Source organism: Channa argus, chromosome 17 (assembly GCF_033026475.1).
Source record: "Channa argus isolate prfri chromosome 17, Channa argus male v1.0, whole genome shotgun sequence".
In the NCBI taxonomy this organism is placed as follows: Eukaryota; Metazoa; Chordata; class Actinopteri; order Anabantiformes; family Channidae; genus Channa; species Channa argus.
The window spans coordinates 6863393-6884090 of record NC_090213.1 but is presented as its reverse complement, the minus strand read 5'-3'; the positions used below and the strand labels follow the sequence as shown (position 1 = coordinate 6884090).

The following is a 20698-nucleotide window of genomic DNA, read 5'->3' as shown; positions in this document are numbered from 1 at the left end:
TCAAAAGTCTCCCACCTTCAAAACAAGAAGCTGAAAGGCTTTTATTTAGAAAGCAGCATCAGAAAATATCCACCAATACTAGCCTCTTTCAAGAGTTTGAAGATTTGCTGGCATCACCTAGCGTCATAAAGCGATTGCTTTATGTAATTCAGACATATTATTTTACATAGTTTCCTTACAGAAAAAAATCAGACATTTATAGAAAGAGGCACAATCTCAACGGCGTTCGACTTGTCCATTCAGGGGTCGCAACAGCGGAACATGTTTTGCATGTTCATTTGGCATACATTTTTACTCCGGATGCCCTTGCTGCTGCAACTCTCCAATTTTATCCTGGGACTGGGACCAGGGTGGCCCTTGGTGGCTGGGCGGGGCCAAGCCTGGTGGGGTAAGATTCAACCTGCAGCATTCTCTATTCTAACCCAATGCTCTACCACTAAGTCACCAGTCCTCCAATAGAAAGAGCCACAATGCTGCTGTGATAATTGTGAAATCCCGATGCCTGGGATACTAACCCATGCTTCCCTTCTTGTAAATCCTCTAATAGATTTTGACATCAGTTTCCACCTTTAATGCTCAAACTGACTTTTAGCTTTATGCAAAGAAAGCATATTCTTTTGCCCCCACTTTAACTGTGGGTGGTAAAATATATTTTTAGAATGACGTACCACTCAAAACTCTACCACTCAAAATAGTTTTTTCCACAGACCTATGTTGTTTATTAAAATGATTTTCTTTACCTGCTGCAGCCTTTATGGTGCGTTAATCTGATACCATCTGTTGTGACCTTTACGTTCAGACCTAAATGCTAAGTTGGCATCACATTTAAAAGTAATGAGCTGCATGTCTGAATGGGCCTTTGATTAAGGTTGCTTGCTAACTGCAATGCAGTTGTGGTTGTCAGTTTTACAAGTTTATCGTTTTCTTTTACGTGTAAAAGAAGTGACATTTTAAATCTTAAACTTGCAGCAAGAAAAGTAAATCTGAAGAAAAATAGGCTTTGTGACTGCACTATGGCAAAGCTAAAGTGAGTAATCAAAAATAGTTTTGCTCACTTGCAATATGCAAAAAATGCAATGGTCTGACAGTCTTTTGTGACTAGACTTATGTTAGTTTTAATTATTCTAGGAGTGCGAAACTCGCTTAAACCATTGGTGAATTCTTACTCAGCACAAAACATTTTGGTCATAATTCATATATAATTTTGAAGGCTGTTTCTGCAGTGCATAAAGTGCTGCACAAACTATAGCTTTCATTAGACATACATCTTTAACCTTAATCATGCACTACGTCCGATGATGTCTGCCTGTGTGCATGTACTTGTACATAAATGTGATAGATGTGTTATGGTTCAGCGAAAGTCAGAGGGATAACACCCAAATGTCACGCATCTGTGATTGACAAGCGAATAGCACAACACACACAATATTAAAACACGCTGCATCAAAGATTTGTCTATTTGACACACGCACACGCAACCACACACACACACACACACACACACAGATGAATGCATGAATAAATCAAACGCACGCGCGCACACACACAGATACAGGGTGATCTCACTCACCTAGAGTAAATCATTCAGATTTTATTTCTCTCAGACACATTCTCAAGCACACCTCCTGGCAATATTACTATCTGTATGAAGATAGGGAAAAATGTGATTTTTTTGCAACAGCTTCAATCATATCAAAGGGATTTATTATCTTAATTACATGTGTGCGTGTGTTACTGTGCATGTTTTTCCATTAATAGTTATATTTTTTATTGCTGTCACTTCTTGTCTTTGTGTGCACATGAGGTTTGTGTCTGCATTTCTGTGTGTGTGTTGTGTGTGTGTGTGTGTGCATGTGTGTGCCTGTGTGTGCCTGTGTGTCTGTTGAATGTGGCTGTCAGAGAAGTGCAGGCTGGGAAGTGTCTTTTTAGCAACAGATGAAACACTGTGGTTTGACAGCACATGTGCGTGTGCAAATGCAGATGCACAAATACACAAACACACATATGCAGGCAAAGTTATATTCAGATAATGAATGTTGAAGAGACTTCAGAAAACCAACAACGTCAACTACATGTCAGCTTGCGATGCCATCAAGTAAACAAGGTAAACAACTCGATGATTAACAAACAAATAAAGAAAAAGTGGAAAACTCACAAAGATGAATTTATTCAAGCATACAAAGCAGTAGGTTCGTGTGCTTGCAGCTTGTGTGTTAACCTCAATATGGTTGTGTTTCCTTAAAAACCAATTGAGTATCTAAAGGATAAATAATAGACTTAAGAATAAAACAGAAAAAAATGTAAGTGGGTCATTACGTGACTCCAGAGAAAAAACAAGAGCTGGAACGGGTTCACGCTTTTGATTTTTCTTCTGTTTTTTGTTCCATCAGTTGTCATTTGTACAGTTGACCTAAAAAAATATAACAAATCATCAGTCGTCTTGTTTTGCAATGGGTTTGTTGTCACAATCTTTTTTTACTATTAATCATAAATGAACTCTCTCATCATTTCGCCTTTTCTGGGTCAAATGTAAATGACAATAGCAAAACAAAGCAACACAAGGAAAACTTTAAATACATGTGTGGATTCTGACCTCACCCATCCGATTGTTTAATATTCTTCAGTGATATTACAAAAAAATAACTCCTGAGGCAAGAATGGTGGGGTTGGTAGACTCCCTGACTTAAGAATTAGGATGCAGTAAACACACATCCAGAGACAGACATACAGCGGGAAAGAGGACAGACAGATATTTCGTCGTTGACTGGCACCCTCTAGGCATGTTCTTCTTTGTTGTCCGTTGTCAGCAACCTTGTCAATAAAGTTTAGCTCTCACAAACTCCTGCTGACATCACTGTGGTACTTGCTCTGGAGGACATCTGACCTCCAGAGCAAGAGAGAAGTGTGTTTATGAGTGTGTAAGCGTGTGTGTTTCAGTTTTATCGACAGCCAACGGTGGTAGTAGCTTTCTGTAGTTTCATTACGCCTGAAGCTCCACCTGTCACTGTTACTTACAAAGAAAGTGTGTGTGTATGATAGGTCAAAAAGCAGAAAGGGACATTTTAGAAGTGGACCAGGTTTGAGACAGTTTCATGAATTCAAGTCCGTTATGTGCTGTCTTAAGTCTGATGTGTGTGTGTGTGTGTGTATGTGTATTTGTGTGACAGTAATATTGCAGGAGCTTTTTAGGCCATGGGTTGTGTGTTATGCAGGCTGACATGGTGATGCATGTGTGTGTGTGTGTTTGTGTGTGTCACTAGTGGTTTGGTCAGAGCCAAGCTCTAATAAAGCTTTGCCCCCTGGTTCCTACGGTGACAGAGCGCATCATCATGCCAACTCATATCACACGTGCGCGTGCGCACGCACACACACACACACACACACACACACACACACACACACACACACACACACACACACACACAAAGCACTGAAACACAGGACTGTATCAAAATGAACAGAACTGTGTCCACAGCATTAAATATCAGTTGGATAATGAAGGCTGTTTTAAAAAGTTTACCTCAATTGGTAAATTGTTTATTTTCTCACATACACTAGCTTCTGATTGCTGTCGATATTTAACTTGACTACTGATGCAAAGTTCTTGTAAAATTTAGAAACTTCATAGCAAATATGTCAAAGCAATTAAGATTTCTCAAATTAAAATGTAAACTTTGGTATCATTTTGCCAGTAGCAAAAATGTTTTATTCAAAAACCACAAAAGACAAAATACTACTAAGTACTACAAAGTATGCTGATTTCCTTCATTTTCAGTGAAAGTAAACTCAATATCTTTGGGTTTTGGACCTGCTGTTTGGGATGGTGTGATGGATACTTTTCACAAACAAAACATGTTTAGTTTTGGTGGGGTAAAAAAAATGTATTCACGAATGATCTGGGAATTCCATGTCACATCGTCCATGCACCCATGGTGCACCTCTGTCTCTACTAAATGTGCTTCTTTTCTCTGATCCTGACAGCTCCAGAACACACACAGGGAGCTGATAATAGCACATCTCTGTCATCTACATGTTATAAATATCAATAAGCCCAGGCCTGTGCATGCCATGCTGAGGCAATCTCACGTCACCTAGTGGACCATTTTCCAAGCTTTGTAGATGAAACCTGGGCTACTCTCCTACTGCCAAACATCTGTAATGTATACAAGTTGTATATGGCACTTTCTTCAAATTTTCTTGTTCATCAGAATGATTCCTCCAGTGAAATCTCATCTTTCATCTTTCTCCTTCTCTCCAGTTTCATATTAAAATATCCAGAGTAAAAACATTAGTAATGCAGCTTATCTCTGTCCATATTCATGGTTGCCAATGTCCTGCAGGGACATCAAATCTCAAACATGGGTACTTTTGAAAACCTGAAATAAACACATTCCCCGTTACTTTGATTTCTCTCAGGCTCTCATCTCCCATCTGATATTTGTAATAAATAAACATGAGCCTCCTTGCCTTCAATATTCATCCATGGTGTCCCCATTCTCTTATTGTGATACCATTCTAACAACCAGACATTGGATCAATATTTATAATTGCCTATATCCCACAGAGCCACAAAAGCATTTTTTTTTTTCACACAGTAAAATGTGTTTGTTTTCAAGCCAATACCTGGCTATCAAACAGACTGCACTCAATGCAGCTTACTGACCCTGTATCTATTTTCATACAGGCAGATTGGTGCCATTCATGTTTGGACAGATGTCTCCCGCTGTGCAGATTCCTTGTCTCTCTCCTTCTTTCTTTTTTAAACTAAAAAAACATGTTCACGATAAATAAACATTAGCCACTTATGTATTCTTACAAAATCAGGAAGATTCTGCAGAGAAAGTGGGTCTCTAAAGTTCCCAGACTTTTGTGACCAAAGAAAAAAACAAACCTATTTATTTCCAGTGGCGATTGAAACTCTGGCTGTGTTACTGTCTAAATTGTTGAACCCAAAACTGGACACATGTATTAAAGCTCCATTATCTGAGCCACACCAGCTATATTCATATTCATGGTGCTTGCTTCTGCTTTGATTTCTCATTTCTTTTTCCACTGACATCTTTTATGCAGAATAATAAACCTGACACTGTGCTGCTGTTTACATATTCAGACATATTCCTGATCCTAATATGGATATTCTTGGGATAATGAGCCGACTTTTTACATTTAACTCTTCTTCACCATCTCTACTCTACTCTTTGCTTACCCTTCTCTTTGCCATTCCTTTGCCATTACTCTTTCTGAATTGCTTTTGTTCTTAGAAAAGGAAAGCAAAGCAAAAAATATTTATTTAGCACAGTTAATTCCAATGGAGATTCAATGTGCCTCACATTAAAATAAGAAAAAACAAAAGGGAACCCACAGCATATACATGTACACAAGCAAAATATACACATGGATGCAGACAATCTTAAAACACAATCTCTTTACCTCTCTTTCTCTTTCTCTCCCTCCCCCACTGTCTCCCTCTGAGGGATGAATTGAATATGTAAGCTATTGAATCTGAATGAATAAAGCATTCCATCTCAAAAACACATTGGTGACACCTTATTAACCACATGTCAGCTGCACATGACAGCCGGAGCCCACACACACACCATTTCCATTCACATACATTATGTGCATGTGTACATTCACACTAGCACAGATATGCATACACATTCACAAAGACACACACACAGAGCTTGTGCCCACACATAAGAGATACACACATCTGCATAACTCATACTCACACACAGTCATTAGTTACATTTTATGAGTCAGACACAGTTCAAAAGTTATACACATATTCTATATATTGTAGTAATATCACAAAACATATTGACATACAAAATTTTAGAACTGAACATTGGCCAAATCATTCCATAAACAGTGATTGTTCAGTTATATTAACATTACCTGCATTAATTAGCACTGTTATGGGTTATGTTTTAAAAGTCCTGTTTATGATACTGTTATTTTTATTGTTTTTCCTTATGAGGTGTTTGTTTGCTGCTAGAGTCGAGGTTGGCTTTAGTACCTCTATATTAGCAAACCCAGTAACTCATAACATTATTTATTCAGCAAAGATATTGCTTACTTCTCATCCTAAAGTCTTTTCTATTATTGATTTTAACATAAACCACACCGGGTTATTTTAAGTACTAGCTAGCCTGGAGACAGCAAATGTCTTGCTAGCTTTGATTGGAACTAGGGCACAGTGTTTTTACATCTTTATAAATGAAAACAATGATCATGATACAAATTTTGGCTGTATAAAATTATAGATAACTATAAAAGTGATAGTAAATGATAAACAAATATTTTCCTTCTTTAAATAACAATGACATTTTCTGAGCCCGTCTTTATTTTTGTACTTTATCTTTATACCCAAAACAGAGTCTATTAGGGCTCCAGAAACTCCCCCAGGATTTGTTTCAGCATCATCACATGACTAAGCATCTAGAAATGGTCGCCATGTACTGCTTGCTTGGTGAAGCGCGAGAGTTAGCACTTGACTTGAATTTATGTAATACGTAAAAGGCAAAAGCTGGGGCTAGCTGGAGCTAAAATCAACAGTTGCTTGTTATGAAAGGACTGCTGTTGTATACCTCTAGTAAAATACAATGATAAACTGATTGATGACCTTGTTGTGATTTTGGTGCTATATAAATTAAGTTGAATTGAACTGAATTGTTTCCAAAGAGGCTAAAACATATCAAATTTTGAATGTGTCACAGTTATCATTATAAACTACAATGTGAAAACAGATGAGCATGAAAGGGATAGCAACTGTATTTAAGTAGGCACAGTTCAGAGAGCAGTGAACTGGTCTCCAAAATAACTGAACCATCTTTTTTTAACTTTTTCATTAAAAGATGTCTGCTAATCTCTTAAAAGCTCTGAAGAAAACCGGGAAGAATACAAAATGTGGAGTTGACAGTAAATTGAGCAAATAACCTTAAATCCTCACCTCTGACGATAAGACCCGCAAAGTTAGACACCCCGGAGCCACGCTCTGATTGGGTGACGCAGCGGTACAGATCTTGGTCCTGATTAGTGACTTCTTTGAGGTGGAACGAGGCAGCAAATCGTCTGTGGTTGATGTTTTTGGTCTGAGCCACAGGAATGTCTTCTCCATTTCTCCTCTGTGTCACAGACAGACAGGCAGACAGACAGACAGAAGGATCAGGTGCTGTAGTCACTGTGGAGGGCTAACCAGATCGCTCAAGTCATACGTCAGCACTGGACCACACACACCCACCTGCGCCTCACTGACAGTAGGTTTGAAGGTCATGACTACAATAGAGCCATAATGACATCAGCAGCTATTAAACTCTTAATCATGTTAGGTACTAAGATGTATGGCCTAGAGTTACTGTGTGTGTGTGTGTGTGTGTGAGTCAGTGTGTGTGTGTGTGTGCGCGCATGTGTGTGTGCGTGTGTGAGTCAGTGTGTGTGTGTGTTTGTGTGTGTGCATGTGTGCGAGTGAGTGAGAGCGACACTTTATTATTGGATATAACAGTCCTGAGGGTGGCACATTTAGAGCATTGTCTTTTTTTTTATTTGTGTTTTTCTATTTCTACAATATTAGATGTGAGGCATACACACAGACATACATATATTAGCATTTTGTATGTGTTCTTTTTTTATTCATAAGGGCCAGTGCTCATAAATCAACATTAGAATGTAAATTAAATGTAAATCTGTAGTCTGTGTCAGAATTTTAAGTTAGAACGACTGCAAAGATGCAAAGATGAGTGGTGTCATATTAAAGGACTGATTCCTCCAATTTATTAAGAACTAATTTGTTTTAGTTCTGAGACGTCTGTTTCCAAGCTCTCTACCCTCACACTCATGAAATGGAGCTGAATTGCTCACTACATTGAAATTTACATTCAAAACTGTCTTTTTTTGTACAAAGTAGATTCAATGTACACAACTGCTGTTTCCAAAATTATATGATTCTCTCCTTGACAGTCCCTTTCGATCGAGCCCTGCACTTACAACGATCAGGCATAGCATTATGGCCACCTATGCAATTTCATGCACTCCAATACATTGGCTCTGCTATGAGTTCTACTTTCACAAGGTTATAATTTCTCAGTTATTCACCTGAAACTGTCCGAATGGTGCTAATTCTACAATGTGTTTATTATTGAGGTCAAAGTGAGTAGTGGAGTCTTACTGGAGAGCTATATAAGAAGGGGTGATTCTAATATTTTGACCACCTCATTCATTTTAAATAGTGTGTGTGTGTGTGTGTGTGTGTGTGTGTGTGTGTGTGTGTGTGTGTCTAAACTCTACCTGCAGCCAGAGTTTATTGTTTGATGTGTCTCGTCCTGTTGCGATACACTGAAATGTGGCATTTTGTCCGGCATTAACCTCCACATCTCCAAGACGCAGAAAATGAGGAGATTTATCTACAGGAAATTAGATAAAGCAAATGAATGAAATTAGACAGTTCACAGCAAAATTATATGTTTTACAGTGATTTTAGTTTCATTTTATTAATTACAAACATAATGTACACATTTGAGGACATCTTATTAAGGGATATGTTCAACATTATTCCAATTAAACTTCTGTATTGTCAGGTTAAAGCACAGCACTGTGCAGCATTTCCACATACAGCACCAATGCCACATACAGCATATGTAATTTACACTGTTAAGAATTTGTAACCTATATGCTAAAATAGGAAATAAACATTTTAAACCCTGAAAAAGAGATTCACCTACAACATTTTTATTCTAGGGAAGTAATTCCAATCATATGTAGCAGCAACTATGGTCAATGAAAGCACGCCCAAGTTTGCACACACACACACACACACACACACACACACACACACACACACACACACACACACACACACACACACACACACACACACACACACACACACACACACACACACACACAAACAAAAACCTGTGTCCAGAAATGCAGCTGTGAGAATGAATGCTTCCACTGTGGAGACCTAAGTCCTAATTCCTTTTCAAATACTTGCTCCCTCCTATTAGGCATGCTGCTCTTCTGCCTTTAAACGACACAGGCTAAATATTTTTCAGATTCTGGGTTACTTTACAGGCAAAATTAATGTCCAGAAATTTCTTAAGTAAATGGGACATCACAGATACCAGGGCCTCACAAACTGCACATGGGGATGCTGCAAGACAGTTACATTCTATGACTTTTAATCAATAGAATCTATTGAAAAACAAAATTGTCCTGAAACATTTTAGTGCAGCTCGACAGATGACCCAAAGAAGTTGTAATTGCTTCTTTCCTAACATGGACACGCTCCAAGAACCTGCCTGTGGCTTTAGCGGCTTTAGATTAGCTGACACTTCTGGTAAGTTTGTTGTCACAACTCCTTTTTTGGCCTCGAGCAGCAAGGAAACACTTAAGCGAAGGAGAGAAGAAGACTTGAGACGTAGCGAGAATTTAAAATGGATCGCAGCCCCTATCTCTTTCCTGTCAGTATGAGACAAGACAGCTACTGTTCACTTTATGTGTGTGCGTGTGTGAGAGTGTGTGTTAAAGCAAAAGACAGGGAGAAAGTGCTGAGTGGTCAAAATCTTCTTTCTCCATGATTGCCCTAATACTGTCTAATTTCCTGCTTCGCTCTCTCCTATTCCCTCTTTCTTTCTCTTTCTCCTTCTCACATACACACACACACACACACACACACACACACTCTCTCTCTCCTCCCTTTTTATGTCTCTCATTTTTCTCTATGACTTTTCTTTCTCCTCTCACTGCATCCCACCTCTCCTATGTCACCTTCCTACTTATCTAGCCATTCAACTGCAACAGAAACCATCCCAGGTACAGTCTAATTAGTGGCCAAAGCTATCAGCGTCTATTCAACGAGCTAGGACTAATTGCTGGCATGCTAATGACTCACCACATGGGTAGCTGAGCACCTGAATGTCGTCTATGGCGATGAAGCCAGCTTTGCTGTCCGAAACCTCCGCTTCAAATATGACCTGAGAAAAGAGTGGGAATTTAGCTATTATTTTTATTCATTATCATCACCAGGAGATAGAATGTTTTTATTTGTTCATTAAAGCTTTTATATAAACAGTCTAATTGAGATCAAGATGTTTTTGAGAGACCTGTGCACAAGATAAAACCTGTACACTAACAAGTGAACACAAACGTATTAGCAATTGACAAACAACCAAGCTATTAAAATGCTTGAGTACTATGTTTTTAAATATTCGAAAGTAATTAGCGTGTAAGCAATGCTGAGTGTACTTGCAAAGTGTCTTATTTATAAATTACACATATTAAACCAGAACAGATTATACAATAATGCAACTTCTAAACATTCTGTTACTTTCCTCCCCTCACTTGTAAGCAGTTTGAGCATATTCGAAGTGTGGCAAGAAATCCCACAAAGTACAACAATAGCAAAAACAATGAAAATGCTGATCCTAGGAGAAATTACATAACATACAAATACTGTGTCTGCAAACCATCAACTCTCTTTTGTATTGTACCCCCTTTTTCTGTACCCTGCACTAAGTTTTAGATGTATCATGTAGCAATGGTCTACAAACTAAGACCATTGCTATTTAAATTTGCTATTAATGTGAATGATTTAATTGTAAAAGAATATAGTGAAAGGTGCCAGTGGTGTATATAAAACCGAATAAATCCAAAGCTGCTGTCCTGACTGTTGCATGATTTATACATTCAGGTGAACAAGCCAGGAAGGATTACAAGCTACTTCCAGCTGGTTAACTTTTGGTGAACAAAAGTATATTATATATAATGAATTAAACGCCTTCTGTGAAACCACTTAGTGCTAGGTGCTAATTTACAAATATGATCATGGTTACACACTATGCTAAACATGTTAGGGTCTGATGGGGTTGTAACTGGAAACATGTTAGCATGGTACTGAGCTAAAACCACTGCTGTAGTGCAATCCAATCTCAGGAGAATAAAAAAGAAACTACTGAGTTTTACTTATAATTTCATACTGCTTTCCAGCTGTTGCTTCTGCCCCCTATTTTTAAATACCCTTATAATATCCTGGCAACTTCCCTCAAGACTTAAGACTTAAAAGTCACCAAAAAGCAGACACAGAGAAGCTGCAAAATGTTTAATTGAATGTTCTCTGATGCATCGCAAACAACCAATCACACTTGTTTGATTTCATTGAAGACAGCAACACAACTTTGTACTTCAGCAGGCAGCAGCAGAAGCCTGGGTTGACAAGCAAGAGTCTGCTACCACCAGTTTGTATATGTTCACTGGGTTAAAATGGCATATTCCAAGTGGAGCATTAATAATACATCCAACAGGTGCTTTGTGCTTCATCAACTGAGCATTTGAATAAAGACAGTTCTCCCCATACTCATTTATCTCATCTTTTTTTCCACCCTCCTTGGCCATGTGTTAGCACTCCTATTCTCTCCCCTCTTTATTTCCACTGTCATCATCCCTCTTTCTTAGCATTTCTCTCCACTATCGTCTCTGTTTTTTTCAGTCTCTCTCTCCCCGTCTCTGTTTTCTAACAGTGTTTACTCAGAGTGGAGCGCTGTAATGAGGAAGAGGAGGGAGAAAAGAAGGGGAGGTCGCTATCAAAAAGCGAGAGAGAGAGCGAGGGGATCAGCAGTTGTTGTCATTCATCACATGTAAACGGAAATCTGCCGTGAACTGTTTACCCATAGCTTATCATCCCCTGCTTGTCATACTCTCCCCCTCTCCGTCTCCCTCCCCTACCAATCTATCTTGTCTCTCTCTCCTATCATCTTTCAGTCATAGCTCACTGCAGACCATAGCAGAAAGACATCAGTTGACTTTTAATACCTTCACCTCTGTCTGTCTGATGAGTGGCTTGCCTATCTGCCTTCCATACTTGTTTATGTAGAGATAATATGACCTGATGAGCTCTTGTCATTTGTCTCTGCATGTACTATATGTGTTCAAATGTATCTTAATTAAATCAAGTTTGTATCTAGCTGAACATAAATAAATGGGAGAGCTTCTAAGTCCAGTCCGAAGTCTGTTAATTGTTTTTTTGTTTTGTGTGTGCATGTGGGTGTGTGTGTGTGTGTGTGTGTGTGTGTGTGTGTGTGTGTGTGTGTGTGTGTATATCTGTGTTTGCATGAGTGTGAAAGTGTGTTTTGAATGACTTTCTCAAAGCCTGGGGGTCACCGTCATTGCTCTCATTGCTGCTCGCTTACTGAAGTTACTCATCAGACAGCTGAATGAAGCAACTCCTGAATGTCACGTGGGTCCCTTCTGAGGAGAGTACGTCGTTCACGTAGGTGTCAAGCACGGGCTCACCGGTGTGAGGCAGAATTACTGATTGTGTTGGGCTTGAGCAAATGATGAATATCATTGCTGGAGAGGAGGGCCGGGTTATAGCATACATCGTCTTATCAACCCATCACATATATCACTTTGATGTATGCATGTATGGTCACTGAATCAAAAATGTTTAAACCTGCAGGGAGAGGACAGTTTTTCATTTCACTTTACAGAGTGAATCCTAAGATATGTCAGCTGGGTTCAGGCACTTGATGTTTCTAGCACCTACTTATATGGACCAAAGCATAAGGTAACACAAACTCAGCTGGTAGTTTACTATTTACACTACGCTAAAATGGATGCAGTCATAGAAGTGTTGATTGTATGATCATAACAGAAACCTGTCAAAAGTATGAGGTTGGTTAACTGTTGTTTTCTTGTGACAGTCCATTCAATCTTAAGTATATGCAATGTAAAATAAAAATGACTGAAACTATAATTACAAGGTCTACCTAAAGTGCTGTGTGCATCTGTTCTGTGAGTGTGTGCATGAGCATGTGTCCTTCCCCTGGTGTAACTAGTCTCATTACAACTAAAGCTAAAGTGCTAACACAGAAACATGTCTGAACATGAAAAAAATGCTTCATAACCTCAAATCCAATAACCTTTTTCATAGCCTGAAAAAACCTACATAAGCCTCAGCAAACGGGGATGATTATGTTCAATTAAAACATGTTGACACACGAGTTTCAGGCGGGTGATGCCTTTCCATCGTCAGTGAGGGGGACTGGGCACCAGATGGGCCATTTGGAGGATGCTTTCACACTTCGCCTTACAGTAATATTATAAGGTCCCCAGGCTGTGTGTGTTAACATGATCGCCGTGTGTGTGTATGCCTGCTAGGACATTTAGGAGACAAGCTATCTCGCAACATGCACACATCTGTCAACACCAGACAACAAACACACACAGAGGGACCATGTTGACTGGCATGAATCAAGAGAGAAGTGACATGCATTCAGTATAATGCAAGCCACTACAACTGTTTTGAAATAATTACCATCTCTGTGAATCTTATCATGTTCAGGTTGGACAAGTGTTTTTATTAAAACACATACAAGGGCACTGACAAACAAATATGTTTCCAGTGTGGTGACACACACCCAAGTGTACAAACACAAGCACATAAATACACACCTCATTTATCTCGGGGTCTTTCTAGCCTAAGCGTCACCTCCTGAGCATCAGTCAACACAAATAAATCAGCTGCCTGCCTCACACCATGTGTTTGAACAAAAATAAAAGAATATGTAGAAAACAAAAGAATCATGCGTTAACACAGCCGATGGTTGTTTCTGAGGGAGTTACCTGATATTCATTAGGCCAGAAGGTGGAGACAGCCAATTCAGCTCTTAGCCAGTCTTTTCCTGAACAACAACATTTCAGTCAACAACAAAAAAAAACAAAACAATGACTGTATGAGAGTAAATGAAATAGGAAATCGAGAGGTTCAGAGGCAGTTACCAGTGTAAGATGTCACGTTCCAAATAGGGTTGGCCAAGGGCCCCTTGTTCACCTAAATGGACAGAACATATCAGAACAGCACTTATTTACTAGTGAAAATCATCAAAACTTTTGTCATGCATAGCTAGACCCTGTAAATAATTTTTTGCTTGTCTATTTTAAACACAAAGTCCAAGGTCAAAGACTCTGTGGGCTGGTAGCCACTGAATGTCTTGCTTGAGGACACTTGTTGTAAAGATGTTTCAAAAGTAAGCAGGTTTGAAATTAAGTTATCATATGCAAGTTATCACAACTCATGGAGAAGTAAACAAAGTTAGGATCATAGCATCATAAATTCAGTTTGTCAGATATGCCCACTCTCATTCATTTCTTAAGACTTGTCCATCACAATAACATAATTGTATACATAACACAAAAACTCTAAACAGAAAGCTAAAAGTCAGCACATAAACATTTGTAGAGTCATTTTGGGAGTAAATAATGTATATTTTGCAAAACAAAAATGTAATCCAACTTGTGTTTGTCACATCAAGTCAAACTCAATATTACACAATGTAAACTGCCAAACAGTGGCTTGTTAGCCTACATTGGATCTACTTTTAATGCTAATGTGTCATATTTCAAAAAGACTAAACAACAATCAATTTCAGTCCATTAAGACAAATGAATTACAGTATTTCTGTTCTTGTTATTCAGTCGATAGTACCTTCACTAGGACATTAAGGGTGCCAGGGCTGGAGCCGTCAGGGCTGGTAAGGAGATAGTTAAAGTCGATACAATGAGTGTCATTCTCCTTCATAACTGGTAGCTGGAACCTGGCCTTTTCCCCAACATCATATTGAGAAACGTCCACATACATGTAGGAGCCTGGACACAGACACAAAGAAAAAAGAAGGTGACCAAAGATTAAAAAAAAAAAGAATCCAACACGCATACTTGTGTGTGTAAGTGTAACCTGTGAATCAGCTTATTCTAGGATGCAGTTGTTTGTGCTCGTCCGTCACACACTGTGTGAAATTCGCTACAAGAACTTTCTGGCAGTGGTGCCCTAGTTAGTGTGTAAACACAGTGAGTACTATGACTAGATTTGCCAAAGAGAAGACTATGTGCCACACATCACATGAAACTATTTAATGAAAGCCCAATCTCTTTGCACCTGTGTAGCTTGAAACATGTTCAATTAGAAGACATGAACAACTATTAAGGACGGCTGCAACAATAATTGCAGATGTATTTTAAAGCGGTCACAGCCTGGCTCAAGGGAAAGAAAAAGTGAAGAGCATACATTACCTTTCAACTAAATATTTATTAAAATACAACTTCAACAATTAAAACTCTATGTAAGTAAAGTCAAAGTATGCATGTCATAGTCATCAGTAGTGTATTGAGCATATGAATGTGTTAAGTGAAGTGCAATGAACAACAAAATGAACAAAAGGCAACCTCACCCACAGAACATATTCTTGGGTAGAATGAGACAAAATGGCTGAAAACTCTAGCTTATATAGCTACAATAGGAGACAACACAGACTACGAAGCACTTCCTTCTACACTCCTGAAACTGGAAAACCCAAACAATATACATACTGTTTCAATTTACAACTCCTAAAACCTTTAAGAGCTTTTCCATTCATTTAGTTTTTCCTAAAACTGTCAGTGGATCTTTGGTAGACGTTTGTTCCTTGGTAGACTTGGAGTAGTGACATCATGTCACATGACTAACCAACGAGCACTCCTTGCCACAGCATAGAACGTTTCTCACTGTAGACATTCACATATCTACAGTGATTTGATAAAAATGATCGGTGTTTGAACTTCTTGGTGATAATGTACAAATAAAATATGAAAGAGTGACTAGCTTTATTAGCTTTACTATGAGTGAACTCATTATGGATATGGCCTGCTGCACTGCATGTCTTCATCCCTGTGTGTTAGCAGTAGGCAGACTTTGATGAGAGACTTTCAACCAGTCACAGATATATCACGCTGCATGCACAGCAAGGAGTGCTAGCCGGTTCGGTCATGTGATGTATTATCACCACTCCCAAGCTTTAGGAACTATGTCTACGTTAACATGTTGCTCTTTTGTATTGAATACATGTTGAAACCAGGACATGTACTATGAAAAGTGTGTGTGTTAGACTTGACTACTGTCAGTACTGGAAGGTAAACCCCTGTCTGGCCAGCGTCAGGCTGTTGGGCTGTTGGGGAGCATCCTTCAGCTTAGACTGTATGATGTGTCCCTCACCATTGCTGTTACTTAAAACCCTGTTTGCAGATTATTTGCCAATTGTACAAGTTGAAACACTTTGATTGGCTGCTCAGTTTAGCGAATCCGTGCACAAAACAGACCATGGTGTTAACAACACCACAGTTTGTAACTTCTTGTCAGACATCCTTCATTAAAAGTAGTAATAAACAATCTGTGATGAGTAAGAATAGTGGAAATTTTCATTTTTATGAAATGTTTAAGCAACACGTGAGCAAACTTCTTAGACATTGGTTTGATGTGTCAAGTCTCTAACAGCTAATTCAGAGAAGGACAAAAAGAACTGGAATCCCTGCTGTCTACTATACCTTCCCACCTGGTTTAGCATTCCCTCCTTAACAAACTCACTTTTAAGCTTTGTGTTTCTTGTCATGGAAACAAAACCGTAAAAGGTTACTTTATTCTTTACCTTTGTGCTTGCATGTTTTTCTTCTTTTTGTTCGTCTTTCCTTTCATTCCTTTTGGGCTTACCAAACCAGAATCAGTTCCCCCAGACACATAAAACAAGCCCCCGTTTCTATGACTATGTCATTTGTTTCTCCTTTGTGGCTGTGGGGCTGTTTCTTAGCTTGCCAACAACAAATAAACATAGGAAATGGTAAAGTGAAGAAAAGAGAGGACCAGTTCCTTTCTTTTATTATATCCTTCATTTTATGTACTCTTACAATTCTCAGTTTTCTTTCTTCCCTCCTACTTTTCTTCCATATTCTCTTCCTTTTATTTGCTCTCTCCTTGTTTGAACTATTCAGCGTTCATGCCGTAATGACTGCAATGTGTTAGCATCAAAGCAGGGTTACATATCAACGAAATCAAAGATAGTGAAACTTCATCAAAGTGGCCTAATGCGGCTAGTTTACAGCCAAACTAGAATGTAATATGGACACCAGACATTACAGTTAGCATAGGGTCTCTTGCAACACAAGTCAAACATTCCCATAGCATGCAATAAATCATTACCTGCAAGTACTTTACCCAGCAGTGTCATATAATAGGTTACATTTTTCATAATGCCCCTAATGGTCTATGTACTTTTTTCTTTGCCAAATCTAAACATAAAACTACATTATCTTAATATAATGGGACTTCAGGTGCTTAGTTTTGCCTACTGTCACTGATGAGTAAAATAACTTGTACCAAAAGTAAATGACTGCAAGAAATGGGGCTTGGAGTAGTACATAATCTGGGTGTGCTGACAAAACAGTCAGTCAGCCCATCCAGATGTTCTAGTAATCAGCTCAGACCTCAACCAGATGTTGTTCCAGTGAAATATGACAAAAAGCAATTCTCTTCTGGTTGATATTTAATCTTACATTAGCTCATCACAATCTAAGAGAAAGTAGCTATGATGAACTGGACAGAGCTAAAGCTAAAGTAATACATTAATTAACTGGTTAGAAAGATTCATTTAAATGTATGCGGCTTTTAGTCTCAAATATAGGCAGATCTGCCACTTTTCTGAATTTTGAACTGCTGTGTGAGCTGAAGAGGCAATATAGCAATTGTTGCAGGACCTTTTAGTTTTTAGTCTTTTAGTGACTGGCAGATTAACTGAAATAAAATCTGTATTGTAAATTACAGCCCTAAAGAAAAAAAAAAATAGAAAAAAGCATACTATAACAAAATAGGACATAACACAGATATACTTACAATTAAAGTTAAATTCAATACAATAATGATATATCACAATATAATTCAACATCTGAGCATTTTACTCAAACTTGTTAAATGTACTTGCATAGTATACCACACACAATACATTCCACAATGGTGGTGAGCAGTTATTGTTTGGCTAATCTGCTGTTAGAGGAGAATTTTCTCTGCAGACCCAAGCAGAACATACCAGACTTTCAGCTCTTGCAGGACCAAACACTGTTTTGTGTTTTTGGTTTGGCCTTTCTTCTTTCTTGAAATCTCAGCTCCTCTTTGTTATCAGCACCCAACTCCCAACTCTATACAGAAACAAGTACACACATCTACTCTTGCCACTAATGTATTATTATAATACTGATTCCTGGTTCTGAATGTCATCAACAGGTCCAAACAGGACTCGGCCAATCAGGCAAAACTGAAAAAGGCTTGACACATCGTCTCTTTCTCTCCAACATTTCAACCGAAATCCATTTCAAATAAACATATGATGGATGTCACTCCTTCATTTTTGGAACTGATTCTAAGATGGTGCTGTGACAAAAGTGCCTATAAGATGGCTGCCATGATGTTGTGCCAGCTAAAAATATTCCTATCAGTCAGAGACCCAGATATGTCATTGCACATAACAACATAGGAAATATGTCCTTAAGCATTTTTGCTAATAATGCATTTTGCAAAATTACAACAACAAATAGATCTGGTATTTGTACAAATATTTGGAAAATACACAACCTATTAGGCTGTCAAAGTCCCATTACCACTGCATGGCTATTGGAATAACAAAAACATTTAGAGTAATATTCTACAAATCATTCATGTGCTTAGATGTGATCCTGGAGAGAAGTAACAATAATAACAACTTATCTAAGACAAGAATAGCATTAGGAAAAAAGAGGAAATAAATTCTAACAGTACATGAAACTGGTACCGCATTCATGCTTTGAAAGCAAACCCTGTGATGCCAAGAACATCTGACACCTGATGTCTGCCAGTTTCTAAAATGGTGTATGTCTTTGAATTGCCAAAGTCCAAAATGGCCGGTAATAGAATCTTGATACTGTATAATGATGTGGCTAAAAAAAACTGACAGCCTTAAGACCCAGATATGTCACATTACAACAACAGCAGTCGAGTGGCTGACAGAGGACAGTATTCCTCAGCAAAACAATAACAGCCTACTGTTGAGATAAGTTTATGGTGACAGCCATATTGGATGGAGTGTAGCATAGTTATCAATCTCTTTGAGTTAAGTTTCCACACTAAAACGCTGATTACAAAATGTACAGCCACACTGCAGAAACCTGGCTCCACATTGTACCAAAAACAGAAGCCAGGCCCCTAACCCTTTTCCAGCTACTGATGAAATGTGGAATTGATTTTGTGATCATTTTTATTTTCTTTTAAAAGAACTGCATAGATCGACACAGCATGTGTCTCCCAAGGCCAAATTCAATGTCCTGGCCTCTCAGATATACCGACCATTCACTGGTCTTCATATCATGTTCGCAGTTAAACTCTATAATCGTGATGAAGTACTTTCTATTGATGGAATAATTTGCCCCTCACTATTTAATCCTTTCATGAAGTTTGGCTGCTTTGTTTTGTCTAACCAACAGTCCAAAACCCAAATAAATTCCAATCACCATCATAAAAGACAAATAAAAACAGTAATAATTTCCATATGAGAAGCTGTAATCATGGAATTTCAAGGGAATTTTAAAGTGAATAAAATCCCTAATTGTATATCAAAATTATTTCTGCATTTTCTCTTAAGTAATGACCCAATTGTTATGGCATTCGTTTTTGTTAGCACAAAAACTGAAGCCATGGGTAAATACCATGGCTTCGATTTAAGTTGAACTAAAAAGATACATTGTTAATTTGTTTACATTAATTTGTGGTGTGATGGAATGGTAATGTTTAGGCCATAATATCAGTTACCGTTTCCATTACTATTCAATAGTTATTAAATTTTAATGTTTAACTGCCTTTTTTCTCCTCTCTTAGTAGAAAGTACACAGTGGTGAACAGGCAGAAAGAGGGAGACATGGAGAGAATTGCATGCCAAATAGGTTTAGAGTGGGACTGACTAACAACATTATGAGTCAAGAGTGCCTGCTTTAGTCCGATGAACCTCAGAGCCTCAGCCCATGAATGTTCAACTGGCACAACACACATTGCCAGCAGAGCATCTAGACCCCGGCCATGGTGAATAGTGCCAGCAACAACCCCCAGAGAGATTACACAAAAGAGAGTTTTATCTCTATTACAAAACCTGCCAAACCATCCCTGCACACTCAGTACTGCCTTAAGCACAAATGGCGATTAGCACCTTGGATGAATCAATGTGGGTTATATGGAACAAAAGTACAATTGTTGGCAGAACAATCCAATGCCTCTAAAATGATTCTGTGTAAAGCCCTAAGATGACTTCTTTTCTTCTGCCAGTACCTTTGAGAATATATAACCCCCTGAACTACTAATCAGCAAAATAAAGTCTTTTCCAAAGGTCTTTCAGATTCCAAATTGTTAATACAACTCCCCCTAAACAAATGGAGTACATGCCTCTTTGGTTTTAAGGGTCTGAAGCCAAAAAGGTTTGGTGCCATGGCTCTGAATCATTTTCAATTCAATTCAATTCAACTTTATTTATATAGCGCCAATTTACAACAAAGTCATCTCAAGGCACTTTACAGAATAAAGTCCAGACTACACAAGTATGTAGAAGCAACCCAACAAATCCCCCTTGAGCAAGCCATAGGCAACAGTGGAGAGGAAAAACTCCCTTTAATGGGAGAAACCTCCAGCAGAACCAGGCTCAGGGTGGGCGGCCATCTGCCTTGACCGGTTGGGGTGAGTGGAAAGTTGAGAAAGAAAAGAAAAGAGCAACGAAAGCAACAACAAAACAACAACAAAAAGCAACAACAAAACAACAAGAAAAGCAACAACAAAGCATCGTACAGGTTGTAGGACATAGAATTAATGGTATACAGTGGTGACAAG

General features: G+C 38.5%; 1 protein-coding gene across 23 annotated transcripts in view; it reads right to left on the bottom strand.

The window, feature by feature from the left end:
• Positions 1-20698, bottom strand: part of ptprk (protein tyrosine phosphatase receptor type K) — a 107142-nt gene that overhangs the window by 41938 nt on the left and 44506 nt on the right. For all 23 annotated transcript variants that reach the window (XM_067481642.1, XM_067481639.1, XM_067481643.1 and 20 more), the window contains 6 exons: positions 14483-14643; positions 13777-13828; positions 13621-13679; positions 9893-9974; positions 8287-8402; positions 6953-7127 (listed from right to left, as the gene is read on the bottom strand). In XM_067481642.1, the coding sequence (XP_067337743.1) occupies positions 6953-7127; positions 8287-8402; positions 9893-9974; positions 13621-13679; positions 13777-13828; positions 14483-14643 (645 nt within the window). The remainder of the gene's footprint in view (positions 1-6952; positions 7128-8286; positions 8403-9892; positions 9975-13620; positions 13680-13776; positions 13829-14482; positions 14644-20698) is intronic.